At 56.6% G+C, this 14,458-nt stretch overlaps 1 protein-coding gene across 2 annotated transcripts; it reads left to right on the top strand.

The window, feature by feature from the left end:
• Positions 1 to 1,220: 1,220 nt before the first annotated feature.
• Positions 1,221 to 10,770, top strand: ASB10 (ankyrin repeat and SOCS box containing 10). 2 transcript variants are annotated; one of them, XM_080818689.1, is made up of 6 exons: positions 1,221 to 1,548; positions 2,366 to 2,633; positions 5,981 to 6,500; positions 9,289 to 9,402; positions 9,692 to 9,877; positions 10,021 to 10,770. In XM_080818689.1, exons 1-5 carry the CDS (start codon positions 1,278 to 1,280, stop codon positions 9,875 to 9,877), a joined length of 1,359 nt encoding a protein of 452 aa, XP_080674815.1. In that variant the 5' UTR covers positions 1,221 to 1,277; the 3' UTR covers positions 10,021 to 10,770. The 2 variants fall into 2 exon arrangements, with proteins under 2 accessions (XP_080674815.1, XP_080674814.1); XM_080818688.1 differs by lacking the exon at positions 1,221 to 1,548 and adding an exon at positions 1,753 to 2,195.
• Positions 10,771 to 14,458: the final 3,688 nt, after the last annotated feature.

The following is a 14,458-nucleotide window of genomic DNA, read 5'->3' as shown; positions in this document are numbered from 1 at the left end:
TTCCTCCTCGGGGTTTTTAAGAAAGAAAAAAAAAATAGGAAAAGAAAGAGAAGGAAAAAGCGAGGGGAGAAGGAAGGTCTATAGTAAGTCTGGAAAAAGAGAAAAAGCAGGTGTGGAAGTCAGCAGACGCCGGTGTTGACCCCACCTCGGCACTAAGTCCCTGTGTGATCTCACACAGACCTTTCCTGTGTCCAGGCCTCAGTTTCCTTGTAAAGCGAGGAGAGGTTGGACCAAGGTCCCTGGTACTCTAGGGTTTGATTATCCTTACCAGGAGTGTGTCAGGGTTAGGACTCTTAGGTAGTGGCGGGGTGGGGTAGAAGATGGTTCTAGAGAGAAAGGGTGTAGTAGGTGGCCAGCACAAGGGCCAGCAGGGGGCCGGCTTTTAAGTTCTCTTTCTCCTTGTTATCCTGCTTATCTCCCCACATGTAAGTAGTCTCGTTACCCTAATGTGCCTGAATGGGCCACTTCCTCCTCCTCACTCCCCAACGGAAACCCCTCTAACATTGGCAGGTAGGGATGGGAGACGGGGGTCAGCACCCGGGGTGGGCATGGGAGTTTCTGTGGCTGCCTGTGGGCTGAGCCCTTTCTCCCCCAGGCCGAAGTCTGTCTTTGGGAGGACACCTGGAAGGAAAGCCTCGTGCAGTGGGGACTTCTTGGCCATTCGTCCTTACTGTGGACCCTTTCCTTGGGTTTGGGAGGCAGAAGGTGCAGGGCTGATCGGTGGCATTTGGGAGGGCAGGAAAAATCGCCGGGCACCCACAGGCCCTCCCCGTGGGGTCAGACGCAGGCCGCCGGAGCCTGGCTGGGTAAAGCATATGAGAGACAAGAGAGAGAAGGGAAAGGCAGCTTGAGATCCTCCAGGATCCAGCTTGAGATCTAGTCCAGGATCTGCCACAAGTGGTCACACCTTGGGCAGATCACTTCCCGCACCTGGGCTCCGTGTTCCTTTACCTGTGAAATTGCAGTTTGGCTCCCACGATCTGGGCGATCCCTTTTCAACCCTGCGGGCCATCAGCTCCAGGGTGGACTCAGGGTCGGAGGGCTCGAGCCTCACTCTGTTTTCCAGCTCTTCCCTAATGCCCACGCCGGCCTGAGGCCGCCTTCCTGGGACAGACAGCGCGGCCAGCCAGGGCTATTTATGGCATGGCCTATGTGTGCTCCCTGCTCCTCCCACACTAGGCCTCTGCCTGCCTCGGGCCCAGTGCCTGCCTGCCCAGTCGGCCGGCGACGTTGCCCTGAGTCCCACTTCTTCCGCCCCTCTCTCCCAGAGACTGGCCATGCCTGGGAGAAGGAGCTCCCCTCCCCGCTGGGGAGGCCACCTGGGGTGCCTTCCTTCGGCCCCTGCCTGCCGGATCTGGGGGTCCCAGTCCTGCCCAGACTGGGAACCAACCCGGCGGTCGCCACTGCTATGCCGTGACATGGCCTTGCAGAATGCCCTGTACACTGGAGACCTGGCGAGGTTGCAGGAGCTGTTTCCCCCGCACAGCACGGCCGACCTGCTGCTGGAGTCCCGGGCCGCCGAGCCTCGCTGGAGCAGCCACCAGAGGGGTGAGCGACTGCCAGGGGCGGAGGGCTAAGGGGCAGGGGCCTGGGCTGACCCGATGCGATGCCGAGTTACCAAGTGCTTGAGGACAAGGAGAAGCCCCTGGCTACTTCTCCCCCACCCAGAGGCTTGCCTAAGCCTTGGCTTGGGAGCGAAGTCATGCGGAGCCCAGAATAGCTTCTGCTGAACTGCGTGGCCGGGTCAGGCTCAGCTCAGGGACACAGAGACCCTCTCCCTCCATCTGTCCGTGTTTCCTTCCTCCTCCTCCCTCCCTCTGCCTCTGACCCCCAACCCCAGCTTCCCCCACTCCTCTTCCCACATGCTCTTACGTACTCTGTCCTCATGAGCTGGTCCCCAGAAGAGTGCAGGGGGCAGGGAGAACCCCCCAGTGACAGACACGCCCTCTGTGCCAGGCTGGTGGAGAAGCCCGACACAGGGTCTGCAGAGAACCCGGAGTCTGCCCCGGGACCCATCGTCACCCGGACGGCCTCGGGACCTGCCCTGGCCTTCTGGCGGGCCGTGCTGGCGGGGGACGTGGGCTCGGTCTCCCGCATCCTCGCGGATTCCAGCACTGGCCTGGCCCCGGATTCCATCTTTGATACCAGCGACCCAGAGCGATGGAGGGATTTCCGCTACAACATCCGCGCTCTGAGTACGGGCCAGGGGCTCGGGGGTGGGGGGCTGGGGGGTTCTGAGTGGGAGAGGGGAGGCTGGCGACGGAGCTCTGGGCTCCCTCTTGCCAGCCTCCACCCACCTTCTCTGTTGCCTGGTGGCTGTCGGCCTCCCTGCAGGGTCTGAGGCCCCCGTGCCCTCTCTCCCTAGGACTCTGGTCCCTGACATACGAAGAGGAGCTGACCACGCCGCTGCACGTGGCTGCCAGCCGGGGCCACACGGAAGTCCTGCGGCTGCTGTTGAGGCGGCGGGCACGGCCTGACAGCGCCCCCGGGGGCCGCACCGCCCTGCATGAAGCCTGTGCTGCGGGCCACGCCGCCTGCGTCCATGTGCTGCTGGTGGCGGGGGCGGACCCCAACATCCCCGACCAGGATGGAAAGCTCCCCCTGCACCTCTGCCAGGGGGCCGGCACCCTTGAGTGAGTGACCCCTCAGCCCCATCCCCATCCTGCTCTCAGCGGGGGGAGGGGGGTCAGAGCCAAGACCACAGGGAGGATGAGCGAGCAGGTCAGGGGCGTGCAGGCTTGCTGAGCTCGGCTGGGCTGGGCAATTGGGATGGGAGTGCTCCCCAGACCATCCTGCCACTGGCCTTGGCCCTGGAACTTTGGAAGGGCCCGTACTTGGGACGGTTTCTGCTCCCCCAGAAGTGTAAAAGGACTGTGGCAGGGACCCAGCTGCAGAGCCTGGGTTGGGAAGTCGTCTGGATCCATTGTGGGCAGCGGGAATACTGTAACGAGTTCATTTTTCTGAGCCTATCCTGTACTCCAGGCCCTGTGCTAAGTACAACAGTAACTGAGACATAAGCCTGCCCTCAGGGAGCTGACTCTCCAGCAGTGATCCAGACAGTCTGGAAAGGAGAGCAGCCCCCGGTTAAGGCATGCATTGATCCCTGTGGGCAGGTCTTGGCATTTCCCTAGTGGTGGCTAACCCTCAGATAAATGGGCCTAGGAATGGAGCTCAGCTAACTAAACTCACAGAAAACTGATAGACCCAACTTTTTAAATAAAGATTTTATCTGTTTATTTGACAGAGAGAGAGAGAGAGAGAGAGAGGAGGGCATGAGCAGGCAGAGAGGCAGGCAGAGGGAGAGGAAGAGGAAGAGGTAGACTCCCTGCTGAGCAAGGAGCTCAGTGCGGGACTCGATCCCAGGACCCTGGAATCATGACCTGAGCCGAAGGCAGACGCTTAACCGACTGAGCCACCCAGGCGCCCCCTCCCTCAATTTTTTGATGAGTGTGGAATCCTGGCAAAGGGAGCCTTGGCAAATCTATGAAGTACCTGTATGTGAGATAGAGGCCCTCCCTCTACTGACCACATACCTGATGAATTTCTCATCTTGCTCCTGAATGGGGCCAAATTTCTATCCCTTCCATCATGAGCTACTTAATCTCCTGTTAACCTCATCATCCTTCAGCAGACTCCATCGACTTATTATGGCCAAAGATGTACTCTATACCAGTATGTCCCAATAGAAACACAATGTGAACTGCTTATGTAATTTAAAATTTTCTAGTAGCCTAATAAAAATAAATGAACAATCATGGGGCACCTGGCTGGCTCAGTCAGTAGAGTTGGGACTCTTGATCTCTGGCTTGTGAGTTCAAGCCCCACATTGGGTGTAGAGATGATTTTAGATATAAAATCTTTAAGAAAAAAAAAACAGAAAAAGATGAAATTAATTTTTTAAATTGCGGTAAAATACATGTAACATAAAATTTACCATCTTGACCATTTCTGAGGGCACAGTTCAGTGGGACTAGGCAAGTTTACATTGTCAGGTGACCATCGCCACCATCCTTCTCATGAACATTTTTAATCTGATAAAACTGAAATTCAGGGCACCTGGTTGGCTCAGTTGGTTAAGTGTCTGTCTTCCGGTCAGGTCATGATCTCAGGGTCTTGGGACTCCTGGGGCTCCCTGCTCCATGGGGAGTCTGCTTCTCCCTCTGCCTCTCCCTTTCTCTCCCCCTCCCCCTGCTTGTTGTACTCACACTCTCTCTCAAATAAATAAAATCTTAAAAACAAACAAAAAACCAACCTGGAATTCTGTCCCCACTAAACAACAGCTTCTCATTCCTCTCTCCCTCCAGCCCGTGACAGCCACCATTCTTCTGGGTTCTAGAATTTGACTATTCTAAGTACCCCATATGAGTGTACTTACAGGGCATTTGTCTTTTGGCGATGGCTTCTGGCCCTCAGCACCGTGTCCTCAGGGTTCATCGGGCTGCAGCAGGTGTCAGGATGTCCTCCCTTTTTCAGCTAAATGAGATCCCATTGTCTGAAGATGCTACATTCTATCCATTCACCTGCTGATGAGCACTGAGATTGCTCTCATAGTTTGGCTGTTGTGAATAGTGCTGCTGTGAACACGGGTGTGCAAATATCTGTGAAACAAGTGAAATTAATTTCATTTTTTAAAAAGATTTTATTTATTTATTTGACAGACAGAGATCACAAGTAGGCAGAGAGGCAGGCAGAGAGAGAGGGGGAAGCAGGCTCCCTGATGAGCAGAGAGCCCGACGCGGGGCTCGATCCCAGGACCCTGAGATCATGACCTGAGCCGAAGGCAGAGGCTTTAACCCGCTGAGCCACCCAGGCGCCCCTGTGAAATTAATTTTGATAATATCTTTTATTTAACCCAGTATATCCAAAACATTGTCACTTCAACATGTAATCAGTATACAGAACTAATGAGATATTTTTACTTTTTCTTTTTTTGTACCAAGTCTTCTAAATCAGTGTGTGTTTTACACTCACGGCGTGTCTCCATGAGGCATGGTCATAATCCAAGCACTCAGGAGCCACGTGTGCCTGGTGATCACTGAATCAGACAACACAGCTCCACACAATCCCACATTTTTGGCTCTGGCCACGTTCTAGCCCAGCCATATGGAGACCACACCTGGCTGAGAATCTTTCTGTCCTTTCCCGAGTAAACAGAAGTATTTTTAAAATTATTATGGATAACTTTAAGCCTATAGAAAGGTGGGCAGGATAATATGATGGGCCCCCGTGATCCATCACCACTCACTCTCCCTGCCAAGGGCCGCTGTCAGGGCCTTTCCAGGCATTTTCTCCTGGGCCGCTCACAACTTCATTCGGTCTAGGTATTAGCAATTATCCCTATTCTACAGAAGAGGATACTAGCTCCAAGAGGCTAAGTTCTCACCTTGAATCTCTGCATACACGGTCTTACAGGCGCGCACGACCTTGTGGGAGGCCTGTCTTGGAGCAGATCTGGCTGGCCAATGTTGGTTTGGTTGTTCTTTTTCCTATGCCTCCAATTCCATCTGCACCCATGGCCACGTCCCATGTCCCCCTTCCTCCACCAGCCCCAGTGTGCGCAGCCCTGCAACTGCCCTGCTGCCCCGATCTGAATGCCAGCCGCTCTCTTTCCTGGCTGTGCCAACGTGGGCCAGGTCCTCACACTCTCAGGGCTCAGTTTCTGCCTCAGAACCTAGGAGGAAACAAGTCAGTTCACGTAAAGCCCTCAGAAGGGTTCCCGTTCTCACAGCATGAGGGCTCGTGTGACTCTCACCCCCACAAAGAGTTTAGGGCCACCACTCCTGCAGAGGGCAAGCGGGCTTGGAGAGAAGGCTTTGTTGGCCCCAGGACATGGCTGGAATGACTAGTGACCGCGGGATGGAAGGGGAGGGGAGGGACAGAAGCAGGAGTCACCCAAGTACTCCCCGCGGATTTGCTCTGCTCAGACTGGTAGGAGTGGAGGACCCTATTTCCCTCCCCACCCCCATCTCGCCCTTCTCAGGTGCGCCGAACTGCTCCTGAGGTTTGGGGCCAAAGTGGATGGTCGGTCTGAGGAGGAGGAGGAGACCCCTTTGCATGTGGCCGCCCGGCTGGGCCACGTGGAGCTGGCAGACCTGCTTCTGAGACGGGGGGCGTGCCCTAACGCCCGCAATGCCGAAGGCTGGACCCCGCTGCTGGCTGCCTGCGACGTCCGCTGCGCGTCCCCCGCCAATGCGGAGGCCACCACCGCCCGCTGCCTCCAGCTGTGCCGTCTGCTGCTCTCAGCTGGAGCCGAGGCTGATGCTGCGGACCAGGACAAGCAACGGCCTCTGCACCTGGCCTGTCGCCGGGGCCACGCCGCCGTCGTGGAGCTGCTCCTTTCCTGCGGCGTCAGCGCCAACGCCATGGACTACGGGGGACACACGGCCCTGCACTGTGCTCTGCAGGGCCCAGCTGCAGCCCTGGCCCAGAGCCCAGAGCACACGGTGCGAGCTCTGCTCAACCACGGGGCCGTCCGCGTCTGGCTGGGGGCCCTCCCCAAGGTATGGGGCTGGGGCCAGAGGGAGGGCCGTGGGGGTGAGGGGATGGGGAGCCTCGGACCTGCTCCCGCTCACTCTAGATGCAGCCTCAAACACTCCTTGATTCATCACGTCAGCAAAGCCCAACAGGGGGCAAAGGCAAGGACACAGACCAGCAGGAGGGGTGTGTGTGTGTGTGTGTGTATCCACACATGTGCTCACATGTGCATAAACACATGTGTGCGTACATGCATATGCACGTGCGTGTGCATGCACCAGTGTGTGCGTGTGTGATGAAGGTGGACGGAGGGCAGGAGGGCAGATAATCACACACCTGAAAAGCCAGGAGCCAGGACTGATGTGAATGTCAGGGAGTTGTTTCTTCGTCAGGGGAGTGAGCTGATGAGAGGAGCACGTGGGAAACTCAGCCTGGCGGTAGGATCTGTTCAGTGAGACTCTCTGTGCAAGGGAGAGGCTCCCCCAGGGCAGAGCGATGAGCCTGGGTCATGAGGTTCAAAGCCTCCTGACCTTGTGCAGACAGACATTGTTTCAGAGAGCTTAGCAGGACATGCATCCCCCAGACCAGCAGCTGCTGTCCTGGCACCAGAGAAAAAGCCTTTCACCATGAATTTCCCGGCTATATCCTATTTTATTTTTTATTTTATTTTACTTTATTTTAAAAAATATTTTATTTATTTTTTCGACAGAGAGAGATCACAAGAAGGCAGAGAGGCAGACAGAGAGAGAGAGAGGAGGAAGCAGGCTCCCCGCCAAGGAGAGAGCCCAATGTGGGGTTCGATCCCAGGACTCTGGGATCATGACCTAAGCCGAAGGCAGAGGCTTTAACCCTCTGAGTCACCCAGGGGCCCCTGTATCCTATTTTATTAACATAAAATATTTCCAAAGTAGATTCAACTTGAAGACCTGTGCTCCTAGATGCTGTGGCAGGGGGCCCTGTCCCATACTGCGTCATATCTGGAGGGGGCCATATAATGTTGCCGAGGGTGATGGGAGTGGGTTGGGGACCCCTGTTCTCTGAGGAGCTGGGTCAGAACGGATATAGGGCAGCAAGCTGTGGGCAGATCCCTCCGGGCCATCTCGGGTCTTGAACCGTCCAGCCCTGCCTGGTTCTGGACACTCCTGTCCTGTTCCTGCCTTTCCCCTTCACTCACAAACCTAGAAGCATCTGTCTAGATTCCTAAGCAAGACCAAATAATTAAACAGCCCGAGAGTTCGGCAGATTGGTCTCCCCTTTGGGAAAATACAAGAAAATCAACAATTAACACTAATTAATCTCCTATTAACACCAGATAATTAGGAGACGAGCAATTCCCTGTAATCTGACGGTGGCTCTGACAGCTAATGATTTCCCCTTCAGGGAGAGGGTGGGAGGAGGAGGCAGAGCAGTGAAAGGATTTCCGAGCCCCCACTGCCCGCCCCCCGCCCCCAGCCCTGATCTGCCTGGCCTTAGGGATCAAGGGGGCTGGTACAGCCAAGTGCCCCATTTCTCCCCTTCATTTGGGTGCCGCATCCCAGGTGATCGAAAAGTTCAGGAAGGAGTCTGCCTCTGTCTCCCACAATCCAGAACAGCTCCACGCTTGGCTGAGGTGCCGTCTCCCTGTCAGGAGTCATCTGTGATCACTGCCAGCCTCAGCCAGCTCTCCAGGAGCCATTGGAGGCTCAGGAAACCTGGAGCCGGGGTCTGGTTTGATGCTTGTTCCTGTGACTATAGGCAAGTCACTGGAACGCTTTGAATGCATGTTCCTTGCATGTAACACAGTCTCTAGCAAACAGTGCTGAAAAGCTGCCGGAGCCTCATGGGTAACAGTAAGAGGGAGCACAACCCTACCCACCACCAGACACTATTCTATAGTGTGGTACCTTGGAAGTAAATGACAACCACGAGTGCAGGCTCTGGAGCCTGGCGCACAAGCCTCGTGACCCTTGGCAAGTTGCTTAATGTCTCCGGGCCTCAGTTTCCTCGTGCGTAACACAGGGACATAAGAGTGCGCCTGCTTCGTAGGGTTAGTATGAGAACTGAGCTCATACACATCAAGTCCTTGAGGTGGGATCCTAACCTAGAGTTAGCGCTCAACCCCTGTTCGCTCATGTTCTTCTAAGTTAAATAACGTGCGGGAAAGCTGCTGGGCATGACCCCAACATAGGGGGAGAGAAAGATGCAGTTTGAACCACTGCGGGAGGCTTCCCGGAGTGGAGGGGACTTGGGATGGGCTGGGCTTGGAGATGGAGGAGGAGTCAATCCCAGACCTGCTCTGGGCAGATGGGATGGGGCAGCGAGGCTTTTCCAGACCACAGGACAAAACACCCTCCCAACACACTCAGTCCCAAGCCTACCTGTTTTTCCTTGTAACAGCTTATCTGTGGTTGTTGATGTGTTTACACTGTTTCCTCCCACTGGAATAGAAGTTCCCAGCTGACAAGGACCTGTCTGTCATCGTCATTGCTGGGTCCCCAGAGCTCAACCCATAGTGGTCCTCAGTAAATATTTACTAAATGAAGAAATACAAGAATGAAAATGGCTCCAACTCGATCCCATCGGGCCTCTGCTGGCCTTGTCCCTTCTCTCTGAATCCTCGCCCCAATGGCCTCACTTTAACTTGATCACAACTGCAAAATCCTATTTCTTGAGGTCATATTTATATGTACTGGGGATTAGGACTTCAACATACTGGGGGGGGGGCACAATTCAACCCACAGCAGCCGTTCTATCACCGTCTGGCCATTCTGCGCAGACTGGCTGGGGACCCGCAGTGTGGGGGAAGCCCAGAAGTGCTATCTCTGCCTCCTCCAGGTGCTGGAGCGCTGGTGCGAGTCTCCGAGGACCATTGAGGTCCTGATGAACACCTACAGTACCGTGCAGCTTCCCGAGGAGGCCATGGGCCTGGTGCCTCTCGAAACACTGCAGGTCAGATTCCAGAACCTGGAACACACACACGCTCAGTCTGCCTGGCCCCCAAGGGACTCCCACTGCCTCCAGGGAAGCTCCATTCATTCCCCCAACCCTGTCCCAGAGAAACGACCCAGAGACCCACTTACGTTCCAGCAGAAGAAGACCCACAGGGTGAACACCCAACCTACTTCTAGAGGCTTCCATAGACATCTGCTGGCCACCAGCCTCCCCCCTGCCCCGCTCTAGGAGGAAAAGTTGCCATTTGTCCAAGGCTGCCTCGCTGAGCCCCTCATTCTGTCCCCAGAAGCACCACCGTTTCTATTCCTCCCTTTTCGCCTTGGTGAGACAGCCCAGATCCCTGCAGCATCTCAGCCGCTGCGCGCTCCGTGCTCACCTGGCAGCCCACCTGCCCCACACCCTGCCCCGCCTTCCCCTGCCACCCCGTCTGGTCCGCTACCTGCAGCTGGATTTTGAGGACGTGCTCTACTAGGTAAGTCCTGGGTTCCGTGGGTGGCCCCAGCCGTGTAGAGGGATGGGTCGGAGGCAAGGGAAGAATTTGGGGCAGGGCCTTGGCCAGAATCAGCCAGCCTCCTGGACCATGGGATCTCTCTGAATCCACACCTCTCTTTCCAGATGTCCCCTGCCTTTGGGGAGACCCCCAGGGGGGTCCGGTCTGCTGCTCACAGCACCCCTAACCCAGGACTGAGTTGAACGGATTCAGGCCCGAGGTGACTGTGTCAGAAGGACGTCCAACTTCCCAGGCAGATGTTGGTGCTGCCATTCCCACCAGGGAGAGATGCAGACAGACCACGCCGCCAGGTGATGTCTAATGGAGAGACAGCTGGGACTCATGGCAAGGGACGCAGTCTTGTCGGTGGTCTCCTGAGGCACCCCTCCGGTCTACCCGATCCTGGTGTGAGCATTAAAAATCTGCCCACCTGCGTTGTTTGGTGCTGTGTCCAGCAGACCTTCCTCTAAGCTGGTCACTCAGGGGACTCAGGTTGGGCAGACTCGTGCCCCCCCCATCTGCCCCATGGTGCCAGCTGTGTCCTCGTCCCCCTCTGGCATCTACCAGCTGTTGAGCAGTCCAGGCAGACTTGCCCAGTGGCTCATGATGTGACACAAGGGCCACCAGGTGAGACAGCGTCAGGACAACCAGCCAGAGGAGGGCCGAGCAAACAGGCTTCCGTAGAGAAGAGCTGCTGCAGGGATGAGGCAGTGCGGACGGCGGGACAGGATGGGAAAGGCGGCCTCGGGGCAGGGCGCTGAGGTGAAGAACAAGGCGGCCAGTGGAAAGGGAGCAGGTGTCAGCCATCAGGGAGGGTCACCGTGGCTCAGGTGAGAGAGGAAGATTCAGGTTTGGAATAAACAACTCTCGCTACTGCCTGTCGTCTGGGTCAGGGAGCAGCCGACGCACACCTGGTTCCTGCCTCTCTCGGGTTTAGCTTTGGGGCGGCAGGAGCTGAGCTGAGAGTTAACGTGCCCGGGGTCCCAGTCTCAGCTCTGCCAGTCGGTAGTGGCACTTAAATTTCTTCCCCTCTCTGGCTCAAGTTGCTCACATCTGTAAGACAGGAAAGGAGAGAGTCCCTGAGGGCCTTTGCAGCGCCAGGATTTTAGGATGTCGCAGTGGCCAGCACGCAGGAGTCAACCTGCAACCGCAGACGGAAGATGGAGTTGACCGGGACGCAGAGCAGCCAATCAAGTGCACGGTGATCCGTGACGTCACGGGTCGCCGGACAGGTTTCCCAGGGCCCCAGAGGGCGCATGCGCAGACGTTCACAACTTTCCCGCCAACTTCGGGACGGGAACGAGGCTGCGGGGCGCGGGGTCTGAAGGACGCAGGCGGCAGGGGCGGGGCCCACAGCGCGCGAGGCCGGGGAAGGCGTGGAGAGAGAAGCCTGGGAGAAGCGGGGCGGAGGTGAGTGGGCCCGGGGGTTCCCACCCGGCCTCAGGGGCCTTGGGCTGACCCATGCTGTGGGACGCGACAGGAGGACCGGACCGCCAGACGGAGCCCGGGCCCCTCAGCTGTGGCGACGCCGGGCGGGTCCTGAGCGCGCAGGCCCGGGCGCGCGGGGTGGAGGGGATGAGGGACGGGGGTTGGGCAGCGATTTCCGCGGGGCTCGTGCGTGGGTGCGGAGAGCCCGTCTTGTTAGGCAAGGGCTTACGTGTCCCGGTGGCCCAGGTGCCACGCGCACAGGCCTGGCTCTCCGGTCCCCACCGGAGTACCTTCTAGCGCGGGGAGACCCTAAGCACTAGGACCCTAAGCACTAGGAGCAAGGTGCCTCCGTGCTGAGGCCCCCCGAGGATTCACCCGGCGATTACCAGCGTGCTTGGAGCGACTGAGACGGGGGGACAGGGAAGCCGCCTCTTGGAGGAGGTGACATTTGACCTGAGGCCCAGGCGCGCGAGTGGAGTGGGGACGAGCCTTGGAGTGCCATGAACTGATGTAGCTTTGAGAAGCTCTCTGAATGGCTTAGGGGAGAGGCCAGGGAGAGTCCAAGACCATTAGGGGCTTCTGCTGACATCCAGAGCCCCCGGAGATGGTGAAGCAGTTTGGGACCCCCTTTGGAGACTCGAGGAGACATGCTGATGGACTGAACGTGGGGGCTGAAGGAGAGTAATCCCGGATGACTCTGTTTCAGCTGAACAACTGGGTGGGCGGTGGTGCTAATTCCGAAGGCGGAGAAGATGAGCAAGGGACAGGCGGTGGAGGAATGAGACGGTCACTCTGGGACATAGGAAGTCAGAGCTGCCTGTTACACATCTGAAAGAGGCTATGTCACAGAGTCATTTAGATCTAGGAATCTGGAATTCAGAGACAAGGGCAGGTCTGGCGATATAAATGGGATCGTTGGCATGAGAAAGATGCTGAAAGCTCTAAGAGAATTCTGACTCTCTAGGGGATGACTTTCCCGAGAGAGTTATTTATGCACTCTGATGGAAATTTTATTTAATCCCATCCACATCACTCATTTTGCACCTCCTAGATCTACAGCTGTGAATGAGACTGGTTCCTGCCCTCAGTGAATTTCCCATCTAGTCCAAAAAACAAGTGTGTGAATCACTAGTTCAACTACAAGGGGCAATGAAGTGAATGCAAGACTTGTGGGAGCAGAGGCTGAGGGCATGTAGGGGGCAGGGACCTGGGAAGACTTCCCAGGAGGCGGTTGCCTCTCCCAAAGTGTTAAGAAGGGAGGATTTCTGACCATATCTGAGAGTCCTGGATCCTCTGAAGAATGCCTTTTTTTTTTTTTTTCTTAAAAAGATTTTATTACCTTGACAGAGCAAGCACAAGCAGGGCGAGCAGCAGAGGGAGAGGGAGAAGCAGGGTCTCCACCAAGCAGGGAGCTGGATCCAGGGCTCTATCCCAGGACCTGGAGATCATGACCTGAGCTGAAGGCAGACACTTAACCAACTGAGCCACCCAGGCACCCCTGAAGGATGCCTGTTTAAGGAAGATAGCAGTCAGGGAAGAAAGACCATGCAGAGTGGTCAGTGTGAGGGTCTGCTGCCCAACTTCACGCGTTCTGCCATTAGCAGGCAGTGTCAGGCAGGTCCTTTCTGGGGTTAGACATCCACAGACACTCTTGCAAGCCGGGGACCTTCCTCCCCAGCCTCCTGGCTGCGGGTCCCGCGGGCCCAGAACCTCTCCCCGGTAATTGCTTTCCGTAATGTGTTTGCTCCAAACCAATTTCACGCCTCCGTGAGGACTCCGCCCTGCACTGGAGGCGCGGACCTCCCCACCACCGACCTACCCACGTGTAACGCGTGCGCACACACAAACGGCACGCATTTTAGACAACAGATACACGGGGTTCAAGTAACTGGGCACGAAGAATATACATGAACCTACACGCACGCATACTAGACTTTAAGATTCTTGAGTACAATTCCCCCCGCCCAACCAGCGCGCTCCCAGTTTGCTATCCAGCAGGGGCGCTCAGGGCGCCGGCCCTAGGAAGGCTCACCTGGCCGGGCTCCTGTGCCCTCGCGCGTCTCCCGGGCTAACGCCAGGGGGCGCTGCAGTACTCCGCTCTCCGCTCACGCTGACGCAGTTGCGCGCTGCCGCCACCAGAGGGTATCCGCGGACAGGGCCCGCCGCCGCCCATCGCGAGTGGACTCTCTCCCGCCAATAAGTGAGGCGGAGGTACAGATGATCCTCCGGCTTTGACTTTAGAATACTTCGTTCCTCGTATCCTAGGGGCTGCCTTCCAAACCATGAAGGGGAGGCCAGATGGGGAGGTCCCATATAGGGACAAGCAGAAGAGGGTAGGTTCGACTCCTCTTACAAGCCTCGACCCAGCGCGTGAAATCCTTGGGTACGTGGACAGTCCGACAAGCAGAAGGCTGTTGTGGACAGTGAGAAGAGAGCTTGCCCGCGGCGGGCCTGGGGGGGGCTCGGTAAGAGCAGCACAGCCTTCTCCTGGGAAAGAGAGGAGCCGGCTGTGTTCAGAGTTGATAGTGACAGCGTCTCCCCTGGTCCTGGTGGGGAAGGGAAGGAGAGCCGCTGGTCCAGGGACTGTGGTCCCGCTGGTCCCGACCACTGTGCGTTCCCTCGTCCGTTTAGTACAGGAGGGAAAGGGATGTCGAAACGCATTTCTTCATGTTCGCTTGATCCTTGCCCTGGCTCCTGGGCTAGGCAGAGTAGATCCTAATCACTTGTCCTCACAGATGGAGCTGAGTCAGAGGGGCCAAGTTACCTGGCTCTGTGAGGCTCGGAACAGGGACTTAACTCCAAGTCTTGTTGCTCCAGCCCGTGCTTTTTTCCGCTGACCATTTGGCCTTGGTTCCACAGCCTGCAAACGGGCAGGGAAGGGGAATGGGCTGCTTCAGCTGCTACACATGTGGCTTTTATCCTGGTTAGCTAGTGAATATCATGGACTATGCAGAAGTCACACTTCATGACCTAGCATGGCAGGGGACAGGTCGAGGACATAAACGGATTACAAAATACAGTGCCTCACAGACGTGCGGCACACCAGGGCAATACAAAGTCCCTGGGGTTTCACTTGCCTCGTTTCAGAGTTGGTGGCCTGCTGGGATTTGTTGGCACAAGCTTTAAGGCTGAACC

Source organism: Martes martes (assembly GCF_963455335.1).
Source record: "Martes martes genome assembly, chromosome: 11".
NCBI classification, from domain to species: Eukaryota; Metazoa; Chordata; class Mammalia; order Carnivora; family Mustelidae; genus Martes; species Martes martes.
The sequence above is the reverse complement of the archived record's forward strand: the minus strand, read 5'-3'. Positions and strand labels throughout refer to the sequence as shown.

Coding starts and splice junctions, on each gene's coding strand:
- ASB10 (XM_080818688.1), top strand. CDS start 1,886: ATGAGCTGGTCCCCAGAAGAGTGCAGGGGGCAGGGAGAACCCCCCAGT. Junction 2,634..5,980: donor CAGGGGGCCGGCACCCTTGA/GTGAGTGACCCC, acceptor CGCCCTTCTCAG/GTGCGCCGAACTGCTCCTGA. Junction 9,403..9,691: donor TGCCTCTCGAAACACTGCAG/GTCAGATTCCAG, acceptor TTCTGTCCCCAG/AAGCACCACCGTTTCTATTC.